The sequence below is a fragment of the Lagenorhynchus albirostris genome, chromosome 11 (assembly GCF_949774975.1).
Source record: "Lagenorhynchus albirostris chromosome 11, mLagAlb1.1, whole genome shotgun sequence".
Lineage (NCBI taxonomy): Eukaryota > Metazoa > Chordata > Mammalia > Artiodactyla > Delphinidae > Lagenorhynchus > Lagenorhynchus albirostris.
In genome coordinates this window covers 103,399,202-103,411,575 of record NC_083105.1, presented here as the reverse complement: position 1 = coordinate 103,411,575, position 12,374 = coordinate 103,399,202, and the positions used below count along the sequence as shown (strand labels likewise).

Below are 12,374 nucleotides of genomic sequence, written 5' to 3'. Positions count from 1 at the left end.
CAGGAGGTCACCTGTGGGGTTACAATGATGGGGAAGACATGGCTCCTGATCCAGAGTTGCTTAGACAACTCCCAATGAAATGAAGCCGGGAAGCACACCGGGGGGGTACACCCTCGCTTGGGAGAGGCAGGGGAGAGCTCACAGACACAAGGCCCTCAAGTGGGGCTTCTGAGAGCCTTGGAACAGGCGGGGGCAGGCGGGGTGCAGGACGAAGCCAGGGTTCGGTGCCCTGCAGTCAGAGGGGGCAGCCAGCACTAGAGCCACAAAGAAAAGCACCTTTAGAGCCTGCTGTTAGAAGAAGACAGACCAGAAGATGATCTTTTTTAAAAAGGAAAGAAAAAAAAAGGCAGCAGTCTATGTACAGGGAGAGGTACACACAGGGTGCTCTGCAGAGACACACCTGGGGCTCAGGGGGTGGTTCCCAGGGGATGCTGGGGAGGAGGAGAGCTGGCTCCCAAGGGTGAAGAGCGGTGAGGACGGGGTAGAGGCATGAGGATTAAATCACATGGCCCATAGTGAAGGAGAGTGGGGGCACGAGGTCCCATTTTAATGTCCCAGATGAAGAAAGATGAAGGCTGGACCAGCTGCAGGAGTGCGTGGAGTGGAGGGTGCTCAAACCTCTAATGAAGTAACCCTTTACCAGAGCAGCTTGACGCCACATACGGAGGACAGGGACCCTGTCTGCACACCTTCTGGGCAATCATGCTGCAGATCTCGGGCAGGAAGTCCTCGCTGAGGAGCTTGTAGAGCTGCCGCTCTCGCAGGGAGGTCCTCTCCCGGAAACTCTCGGTGACCTGTCTCCACTCGTCTTCTGTCTGGCACAGGAGCCACCAGGAGCCTTGGCCTGGCCCCTGGGACCCTAGAAGAGAAAGGGGTGGCTCAGTAAACAGATCCCATGAGACCTGTTTCTTTCTATCTTCAGTTTCAGTTGGACCCTGGGTTATGATCAAAGCCAGGTAATCAGAAAAATGGGGGGCCCATTACCTTTTAAGGTTGATGCTGTGTACTTCCGATTTTCCTGTTACTATCACTGTTTACAACTAAGAGATAAGAATACGTAAAGGCAATACAAATGTAACTATTGTAACCTTCATGATAGATTCTAATATACTAGAAATGCTTTAATGTATTTACTTTTCTACAAAATGGTTTCGATTGAGCTTTTGCAGTCTCGCTTGTTGCACTGAGATACACTAAATTGCTATTTCTCCCCAAATTTATACAATTTGGATTCCAGAACCGAAGTCTAGGTAGGAACCCAGTACACCTCCTTATGTAGTAAAGCATTTTACTGGGTTGGCCAAAAAGTTCGTTCAGTTTTAAGTAAAAATAAGACACATTTTTCATTTTCACCAAGAACTTTATTGAACGTATTCACTAACCGAACAAACTTTTTGGCCAATCTAATACATTAAAAGAAAGCTCTCAGAGAAGCTGCTCATTCACTCCAACGTTGGGTGTCTATTCTGCTGGGCCTGGGTAAGGGGGCCCAAGTGAAAAGACCTGGTCCTGCTCTCAAGCTATCCATCAGGGGGAGAGATGGGCACAGGGAGACGATGTGTGAAGGGTGAGGAGGCTAGTCAGAGGCTACTGTAATAGTCGTAACGCTCTGCACTAGACTCTGGAAAAGGACACAAGTCAATCATGTTCATGCAATCCCTTCTGACCCCGACAAAAGCCATTACCATTTCTTGTCTGCGGCTCAGATGCTAAGGAGTTTTCTTCCTGCTTTTCACTGAAACACAGGAAAAAGAGGCACCAATTAAAACAAAGACATGGGGCTTCCCTGGTGGCGCAGTGGTTGAGAGTCCGCCTGCCGATGCAGGGGACGCGGGTTCGTGCCCCGGTCCGGGCAGGTCCCACATGCCGCGGAGCGGCTGGGCCCGTGAGCCATGGCCGCTGAGCCTCCGTGTCCAGAGCCTGTGCTCTGCAACGGGACAGGCCACGACAGTGAGAGGCCCGCGTACCGCAAGAAAAGAAGAAAAAAAAAAAACAAAGACATGTCCAAAATTGTTGTGCTCCCCTGTAAGGTAGACCCATGACTTACTACCAAGAGTGTGTGTTGGCACAGAGAGGAAGGACAGATACACGGGGATACAGGAAAGGAGAAGTTCAGTGTCCACAGGTAAATGCCAAGAAAAGGGCTTCCTCCCAGACTGCACTGAGGGTGGCACTGCAGGCGAGGCATACTGAATTGGCCCTCACAGCAGGCTGGGGTGAAGAACACAGGTTCTGAGGCCGGGCCACCTCTATTCAAGGCTTGCCGCCACCTACCCTGTGACCTCAGAAAAGTCACTGAACTTCCCTGTAAAATGGGGCTATTAATAATGCCCACCTCACAGGGATGCTGGAATTAAATTATAAAATACAAATGTGCTCATCAGCCCAACAGTGTTAAGTCTCCCTGAATCATGAACGACATTCTCTGGATTTTCTGGTCTCTTTTCAACCACCTAACCCAGCACTGCCCCGAACAGCCTCCCGGGAGAAGGAAAACGTCCTGTACTGTCGCTGTCCAACGAGGCAGCCACGGGCCACTAGTGCCTGGCTCAGCTGAAGTGTGTCAGGTGTGACTGAGGAACCAAACTTTAAATTTTATTTATTATTTTTAAAAAATAATTTGTTTTAGGGGCTGCCCTTTCTCTTTACTTTTTTTCCCCCTTCTACACATATCTTATTGTCTACATTTGTTTTTCATCATTCTTTAAAAAACGGAGATATAGTTTTAGATGTACAACACAATGATTCACAATTTTTAAAGGTTATACTCCATTTATAGTTATTATAAAATATTGGCATATTCCCTGTGTTGTAGAGTATATCCCTATAGTTTATTTATTTTACCTAGTAGTTTGTACCTCTTAATCCCCTATCTTGCCCCTCCCCCCATCCCTCTCCCCGCTGGTCACCACTAGTTTGTTCTGTTTCTATGAGTCTGTTTCTGTTTTATTATATCCACTAGTTTCACTTTTTAGATTTCACAAAATTTTATTTAATTTAAAAATACGTAAATACTGTATTGGATACAGGAGTCTAAAGAATAGAACCACCAGCAGAGGGTAGCATAAGCACACCCGTGCTTCTTAAAGTGACTACAGCCCCACCACTAAGGCACTTTAATTGTTGGGACTCACAGGGAAACTGAGAGAGTACAGAACAGATTTCTGAATGTATCACGAGGTGTAGATCGCTAACAAAATCCAGAAACAGACGTCTTGTGTATAAAACATGATTATAAGAACATTTCTCACAAATACTGGTGGGAGGAAAGCTGCAATCTGTAGTCAAAATTTCTGGAAAGTGTAACACTGACTGTTGTAAGCAAAAAAATCAAATTCTGATTGATTTATTCATAATCTGATTCCTAAAAATATTTCTTAGTAGTTAATAAGCAGCACAGTGAAATCTGGTTCACTTCAGGCATTTAGGTTACTTAAGTAGTTCTAAAACACCGAAGGAAGCAGCAGCTTCTCCTGTGTTATTAGAATTTTTAAGACTATGACCTAACTTCCATAAGTGAATAATGACAGATCTGATCCCCAAGTAAAAGGAAAAAGTATTTCTACACAGAACAGGTCAGATTCTGAAAACTCTTATATTGAGATTCACATTGTGGGAATTCCTAAAAGGCAATGATATATTAAAATAAAATTTCCTGGGACTGCCCTGGTGGTCCAATGGTTAAGACTCCGCACTTCCACTGCACGGGATGCGAGTTCGATCCCTGGCTGGGGAACAAAGATCCCACATGCCGCGCAGTGCGGCCAAAAAATAGTAATAATACAATTTCCCAATCGTAAGAGAATCTTTTTCTTTGCTAAAATTAAATATAAAATAAACACTATAAAAATGTTTAAAGTCTTATCTTTTCTTTATTGTAAGAAATTGTATTCTACATAGAACAAAGCATGTTTACTACTAAAATCTCCTTACCAAGAAAGAATTAACTCCTAAACTCATACACAGTATTAACTCTCTCCACACTCCTGTGAAGAAACGTGTGGTGTAGGGATGGGATTTTCAGGGCACTTCCTGCAGGCAGGCTCAGTTCTCGGTGCCGTCCACTGTCACGTTCACTGTCAGAGTCCCCACTGTCCACTGAAAGCGAGGGGCCAGGCAGGAGGCCCCTGAGGACTGTGACGCAGGGCCCATGTCCCCCCCGAGGCACAGAAAGCAGGATGAGGCGAGTCCCTCCAGCGTAAGGGTTCGCGTTAGGGACCTACACAGACTAACAAGATTTACTCACCTCACTAGAGTTTCCTCCTGCAGTTTTTTCCGTTTTGGGGGTCTTCCTCTTCTTTTCCCTGTTTTCCCAGGAACACTTGAGACATTTTTTTGTCCTTCAGTTTCCCTAAGAAATAGTACATTAAATAGAAATGTTCTGTCATAGGACTGATGCGTTACACATGATTTATAAGCTAGTGATTATGGGGCTTCCCTGGTGGCGCAGTGGTTGAGAGTCCGCCTGCCGATGCAGGGGACATGGGTTCGTGCCCCGGCCTGGGAAGATCCCACGTGCCGCGGAGCGGCTGGGCCCGTGAGCCATGGCCGCTGAGCCTGCGCGTCCAGAGCCTGTGCTCCGCAACAGGAGAGGCCACAACACTGAGAGGCCCGTGTACCGCAAAACAAAACAAAAAACTGGCTTTAAGCTAGTGGTTAGCTTTTCTGGCCACAAGGTTATAAAAAGCAACAAAGGCAGCAGTTACAGGGAAAGAGCAGGGTGACCTCCCATTTTCCATTGTTAAAACGTGGAACCAAGGAAAACAACATCTCCCACATGAACATCTGAGTGAGGCCTCAGGCTTCGCTAACAGCAAAGGGCCCAGCAACCGGGACGTCTGGGGAAGATGCAGCATCGCTCTGGGATGCTGGAGACAAGCCCTCTTCCTCACTGAGGACATCAGCTCTAGTAGGAGAAGGGATTCTCCAGAACCCACTCTGCTGGAGGGAAAGGCCCCGGGGAGCACTTGTGCTGCTGAGAACCTGGCGGGCAGAACGGCCTCTGGGGTGGGGCCGCTGAGAGCTGGGCTAGAGATTAATTCCTTTTCACTTTTGTGTGAAATAACTCTTTGCCATCTCTTTGTAGACATGCTGCTACAGCTAATTCCTTCATGAGAAAAAATAACTTGTGCTGCGGAATTCCAATGTATTTGATTTTAACGACGCTCTTCTAACAGTGGCTATGGCAGCCCTGACCTTTAGGAAGGTACCTGCTCAGAGAGAGCTCTCCGTTGGATTTTCCTTGCACTGGGTCCTCCTTGTACATTCGCGTCCCATAGAAATACCAGTAGAGGGCCCCGGAGTTGTCCTCACCCAGCGGTTCCACACGGAGACTGTCTGCATCCAGGCCCTGGGCAGGACAAGGAAAGAGGTTTGGGCTCACAACGAACAAAACTAAAGAGACAACTGAAAGGAGGATTCTGAATTTATCCTCACATATCCCTCATATTAAAATGCTCAAGCATCTTAGGTAATTCTCAGTCAGGGTACCCGACACACGGGACGGGGAGAAGGTGCCTGCCTTAAGAGCAGGATACGGAAGTACTTCACACGAATCCCACTGCCACCATTGCCCCACCTCACCAGAAAAAGAGCAACCTGAAGGGATTTAGGTGAACATGTGACATACTTGGTTTAGACGTGTATTCTGTGTGTACCAACAAGAGGAAAGACAATTCCAACAGGAGAGTCTGCTGCTGTGGCAGCCTCGTCCCCCACGACGCTCTGTCGCCGCCGGCCAGTCCGGCCCGGGGCTCCCCACGCCCCCCAGCCTGACCTGCGCTGCCAACCCTAGGGGGGTGGAGGCCGAGACCTCAGCGAAGACTGTGCTGGGCTGCACTGCGGTTTTCACCATGGTGCCCACCTGAGCCCACGAGCACCGTCGACGCAGTTCATTGTTTCTGACCGACCTCCCGGTGAGGGCAAAGCAGAAGACCGCCCGTGCCCTCCCTCTGAGACAGGATAAGAGTGAGGGGGGAGGCGTCCACAGCCCCGCCCAGCACACATCTACAATGTGCACACGGTGTGCGGTGAGGATGGGTTAAAGTCCTTGGGAGGTTTCATAAATATTTCAATTATTCTAAGTCAAATTTCAGATCTCAGGAAATAAAACTCAGTGACTAATGTAACTGCAATTCTGACTGATGACAGAGCAAACAGGAACCTACGATTGTTCCCATGTCAGCGGGAACTCAGTAAACAGAACGAAGAACAAACCAAAGTAGAAGTTAAACCAAAATAAAATAACATGCAGTCATCTGAGCGTGTGGCTTGGATCCCCCCGGCAACAGTGGTAACAGCTGCATCCACAAGATTCCCAAGACCAGCACAGCATCCCAACGCTGGCTGCTCTAAGTTCTGCTCCAGGGACAGGGTGCCTGTCAGCTACGCACCTTGAGGAGATCGAAGACATCGTCTGCGTCCAGCCGGTAGTCACAGAGGCGGTGGAGGATTTCCACACGGGTGCGAAGGGGCAGGTCCTGGAAGCTGGCTTCCCTCAGGGGGTTAGGCTTCCCTTCTTCCAGCTCCCAGCGGTAGCTGATGATGTCCTCCAGGTAGCTGTGGAAGGTCTGAGGCCTAACCAGGCGGCCCCAGACACAAAGACACATGAGTACCACATAGAGAGGGTGGTGTAGAGGGCGGGGCGGGGGGGGGGGGGGGAGGCGGTGCTGGAGGTGGTGGGTGGCTGGACAGCTGACAAATCTTCAACAGCAGCAGGAGTGGAAAGTGCCAGGAAGGGCCCAGGGATCCCTTGAGGAAGCACTATGTTATTACACCATCTCCTGGGACCTGACACCGTCAAGTCCCAAAGATCATCAATATTTAAGAAGGTTGCGGGACCTTCCCTGGTGGCACAGTGGCTAAGAAATCGCCTGCCAATACAAGGGCCACAGGTTTCAGCCCTGGTCCCGGAAGATCCCGCATGCCGCAGAGCAACCAAGCCTGTGCGCCACAACTACTGAGCCTGCGCTCTAGAGCCCGTGAGCCACAACTACTGAAGCCTGCACGCCTAGAGCCCATGCTTCGCAACAAGAGAAGCCACCACAATGAGAAGCCCGCGCACCGCAACAAAGAGTAGACCCTGCTCGCCACAACTAGAGAAAGCCTGTGCACAGCAACAAAGACCCAACGCAGCCAAAAATAAATTAATTAATTTTTAAAAAAGATCAGGTCCACAACCTAGATGGCAAACAGCAAAGAATGGCAATGTCTGCCTGGCCTAATCCATTTATAGTTCAGGTTAAGATGCAAAGGTTTGAAAAAACCTTCTCCAGAACACAGGAGGCTACTCCAGGGAATTCCCTGGCAGTCCAGTGGTTAGGACTCCATGCTTTCACTGCCAAGGGCCCAGGATCAATCCCCACAAGCCGCGCTGCGTGGCCAGATAGATTAATTAATTAATTAATTAATTTTAAAAGAGGCTACTCCAACGTGTAACTATACTTTCATGTGCTGTTACATGTAAACTTGTGGGTGTGTTACAAAACACTAAATTTGAGGGTTTTTTCTATAGAAAACATTTAAGACAACTTAAATTTTTGATTAGTACCTAAATGTGCCTTGTATATAACAAGTGCTGTTTAATTGTTAGTTATTTCATATTTCAACTATTAAAGAATCTGGATATAATTTCACCTAATGCTTGATTTAAAAATATTTTTCTCAGGCTTCCCTGGTGGCGCAGTGGTTGAGAGTTCGCCTGCCGATGCAGGCGACACAGGTTCGTGCCCGGGTCTGGGAAGATCCCACATGCCGCAGAGTGGCTGGGCCAGTGAGCCTGCGCGTCCGGAGCCTGTGCTCCGCAGCGGGAGAGGACACAGCGGTGAGAGGCCCGCGTACAGCAAATAAAAAAAAAAATTTTTCTCACTAAACAAAGAGCTCTAAAGGAATTATGTGTCAATATAATCTTTACAAGAGGCATGTATCATGTTAACTGATAATCTATGTAGTTATATTTGCAGAAAAAGTCAGAAGAAATACTCATAGAGAAAAAACAAAGGGCCTTAGGCAAATAAGAAATTAAACATTTTGCTTTTTCAAAGAGAGAAGAAACTTTATTTCCTTCCTGTTGAGACCTCAAATGCGGACACTGTGAATGTGGTTACCTTATCAAAATGCAGCATTACACCTGGAAACACAGGGCTCTCAGCACCATGACCTGAGCCCTGCTTGCAGGCACCTGCGGGAGCCTTGGGACCAGCCTGGCCTCCGCCCGCAAAGCCGGTGCTACCCCTTCAGGTGGAGGAGCCGACAAAGAGCAGCTCTAGCTGGCGGTGAAAAGCAGGTCGTGTGGCAAAAGAGAATATGAACATAAAACGGGGTGCTTTTTCGTTTCACAGAATGTGAAGAAGACAACCTGCCTTTGGTAATAAACCCCTTTATCTGCCACATGCTTTCTAGGATTTCTACTGCACACCAAGTACCCTAAACAACAAGGTGTGTTCTTCCTGCAGTAAAATGAAACGTGGACTCCATGACATGAGATCATGACATGAGATCATTCCACGAGGACGCGGCAGGAGGCGAGGAAGCACAGACAGCCGCGATCTGCCTGAAAGCCCCTCCGAGTCCCAATAGCTGCATGTCTGAGATTCCTTTCCAACAGCCCTATTAACCTACTCAGTTCCAATTACATCACTTCTGCTAAAAGTTTCTTAAGTCATCTCCATACCACCTTACCAAGAGATACTAACGGACTTACAATTCAGGATCACTCCTTTGCCTTGTATACAGATAAGCCTCATAAAAATCTGTATCTTTCTTTTAAGGGTCAGATATTCGAGGGAAAAATTTTTTGAAGGCAGCGTGGTCAAGGGTATTTGAAACGAAAAGGCTCAGTAAGCCAACAATTAGGGTTAATACTTTGTACTTCGCGGTTCTTCATCTTCTCTAGGACACAAAACTCTTTCAGAATCTGGTAAGACCATGCACTCCCGCCCTCAGAAAAATGAGCGCCGTGATCCTGTGTGCTGCTCAGAGGAAGAGTGCGTGGCAACAGCTGCTACAAACTGATCCTACGTTGTAAATCTCTCAGCTCAGCTCAGGGCACTTCTTCCTGAGTTGTCATTAATCCTTTCAACAGGATGTAGGAACAAAAAGATGGAACCAACTGGAGGTTCTGAGCACAACCAGGTCAGAGCCCCTTGTCTGAGAAAAGTTCCAAATGCTAATTATCCCTTTATTTCTTAAAATAGTTTGCACAAGAGAGAGAAAAAAAGACAGAACTATCTTTCCACAGTTGCAGAGTGAGCATCTCTTAGGACCCCAGCAGAGAACTGCTTATTTTCCTTCAGACAGAACAGGCTTGCACTGTGAGACCCACATTCCCAGGGACAGCGCGGCCCGAGCGGAGCTGGCAGGACCCTGCACCACGGAGGAAACAAGCTGCCTGAGAAGATCACAAGGGAGAAGGCAGGCTCTGTGTCAGTTCTGAGACGTGAAAGTGTATGTGCAGCCCACACACAGGGAGCAAGGAAGACCTGGCACCACGGGTGCCATGTGGAGACTAAATGGAAAAATTTTATCTTCCCGTTTGCTATGGCTACTGGTGCAGCTAATGAAACACCCATGTTCACAGTTAGGCCACGTTTAACACAAGTACTGGGGGACTTCCCTGGAGGTCCAGTGGTTAAGACTCCGCACTTCCAGTGCAGTGGGGGAGGGTTCAATCCCTGGTCGGGGCACTAAGATCCTGCATGCCGCACAGTGCGGGCAAAAAGCTTTAAAAAAAAAAAAAAAAAAACACACATAAACACACAAATACTGGACTGAGATAAAGATTTTGGTTCCAAGTGAAGCAACAAATAAAAAGCTCCATAAGAAAATGTGATGAAGTGCTTATTCTTAAAGATCATAAAAAGATTCAGCCCAAAACAACTAAAATAATGTCTCTTCTATAGGACTATATACTGCCTGCCATATCCTGAAATCAATGTGAGAGCCAGGATAAGTAAAAAATCATGACAATTTCAAATTAAAGGAAAATATGATTAAGATACAAAACATATCTTTTTAACTGGGAAATATGTATATAATATAGATTTTATTTGTGTATATGAATGTTTATGTTAAGTAACAAAGAAAAGTATTAAACGTCATCTGGGGGATTTCCCTGGTGGCACAGTGGTTAAGAATCTGCCTGCCAATTCAGGGGACAGGGGTTCAATCCCTAGTCCGGGAAGAAGATCCCACATGCCGCAGAGCAACTAAGCCCGTGTACCACAACTACTGAGCCTGCATGCTCTAGGGCCTGCATGCCACAACTACTGAGCCCACGTGCTGCAACTACTGAAGCCCACATGCCTAGAGCCTGTGCTCCGCAACAAGAGAAGCCACTGCAATGAGAAGCCTGCTCGCCGCAACTAGAGAAAGCCTGCGTGCAGCAATGAAGACCCAACACAGCCAAAAATAAATTTATTTTTTAAAAAAAGTCACCTGGAAATCAACATGTATTAATCTTTAAATAACCCAAAAGAAAGCACTGAAGGACAAAGAGAGGAAAAAAGAAGGAAACACACGAAAAGACGCTCATTCGTCATTTGGGAAATGCAAATCAAACCCCAATAGGGTACCAGGTCACACCCACCAGGATGGCTAAAATTATAAAGACAGATAAGAACAAGTGCTGACCACTTGTTAACAAGGACGTAGAGTGGGAACCATCATATACTGCTAGTTGGAATGTAAAATGGTGCAGCAACTTTGCAAAAGTTTGGCAAGCTGCTCAAAACTTAAACACAGAATTACCATATGACCCAACCATTCCACTCTTAGGTATATACCCAAGAGAAATGAAAACATACCTCCAAACAAAAACGAGTAGACAAATGTTCATACACAGCAGCATAATTCGTAACAGCCAAAAAGCTGAAACAGCACCAACGTCCATGAACTAACAGATAAATAAAACATGTATCTATACAACGAAGTATTTTGGGGCCATAAAATGAATGAGTATGTGATTCACGCTACAACACGGATGAATTCTGAAAACATGCGAAGTGAAAGTAGCTGGATACCTATATGTATGCATTCCACCTGTAAGAGGTACCTAGAATAGTAAAAACAGACAGGAAGCACATTAGTTAGTGGGACTGGTGACTGGAGGAAGCAAGGAGTGACAGCTGATGGGTGTGAGGGGTCTTTGGGGGTGATAAAATGTTCTGGAATTCAACACTGGTGATGACTACACAACCTTGTGAATATACTAAACACCAATGAATTGGACACTTAAAAACCCCCAGAACAGTGGGAAACCAACCATACCAGTAACTGCACTAAATGTAAATGGACTGAACAGCCCAGTCGAGCACTGCCTAGAAGGAAATTTACAGCTTTAAAATGCCTGTATTGAAAAGAAAAAAGGCCCATAACAAGTATTATAACTTGAGAAGAAAGAAAAAGAAGAGTATGCTAAAGCCAAAGTAAATAGAAGAAAATAATAAATCAAAAATAGAAAAAAATTTTTTTAAAGAAAACAGGCAAACAGTAGGTAAAGTTAAAAGCTGGTTCCTTGGGCTTCCCTGGTGGCACAGTGGTTGAGAGTCCGCCTGCAGATGCAGGGGACGCGGGTTCGTGCCCCAGTCCGGGAGGATCCCACATGCTGCGGAGCGGCTGGTCCCGTGAGCCATGGCCACTGGGCCTGTGCGTCCGGAGCCTGTGCTCCGCGACGCGAGAGGCCACAGCAGCGAGAGGCCCGCATACTGCCAAAAAAAAAAAAAAAAAAAAAAAAGCTGGTTCCTTAGTAAGCATTTGAAAAGTTGATAAACCTATAGAAAGAATAGAGGGAGAGAGAACAAATTCCAACATCAGGAATGAAAGTGGAGAAACCACTGTAGATCCTACAGATAGTAAGAGAATATTATGAACAGTACTATGGAAATAAATGTAAAATCTTAAATAAAATAGACAAACTCCTTGAAAAATGCCTAAATTACTTACCAAAATTGACTTAAGAAATAGAACACTCAGGAGAAAAGGGAACCCTCCTACACTGTTGGTGGGAATGTAAATTGGTGCAGCCACTATGGAGAACACTTTGGAGGTTCCTCAAAAAACTAAAAACAGCTACCATATGATCCAGCAATCCCACTCCTGGGTATATATCCAGACAAAACTGTAATTTGAAAAGATAAATGCACCCCTATGTTTATAGCAGCACTATTGACAACAGCCAAGACATAGAAGCAACCTTCACCCATTGAAAGATGAATGAATGGATAAAAAAGACATGGTACATATATACAATGGAATATTACTCAACCATAAAAAGAGGGTGAAATAATGCCATCTGCAGCAACATGGATGGACCAAGAGATTATCATATCAAGCAAAGTCAGAAAGAGAGACAAATACCGTATGATATCACTTATATG

General features: G+C 46.2%; 1 protein-coding gene across 4 annotated transcripts in view; it reads right to left on the bottom strand.

Annotated features, from left to right (window-relative positions):
- Positions 1-12,374, bottom strand: part of LOC132528589 (chromatin remodeling regulator CECR2) — a 154,830-nt gene that overhangs the window by 41,674 nt on the left and 100,782 nt on the right. For all 4 annotated transcript variants that reach the window (XM_060164455.1, XM_060164453.1, XM_060164456.1 and 1 more), the window contains exons 3-7: positions 6,393-6,576; positions 5,211-5,350; positions 4,247-4,351; positions 1,686-1,735; positions 690-859 (exon numbers count right to left, since the gene is read on the bottom strand). In XM_060164455.1, the coding sequence (XP_060020438.1) occupies positions 690-859; positions 1,686-1,735; positions 4,247-4,351; positions 5,211-5,350; positions 6,393-6,576 (649 nt within the window). The remainder of the gene's footprint in view (positions 1-689; positions 860-1,685; positions 1,736-4,246; positions 4,352-5,210; positions 5,351-6,392; positions 6,577-12,374) is intronic.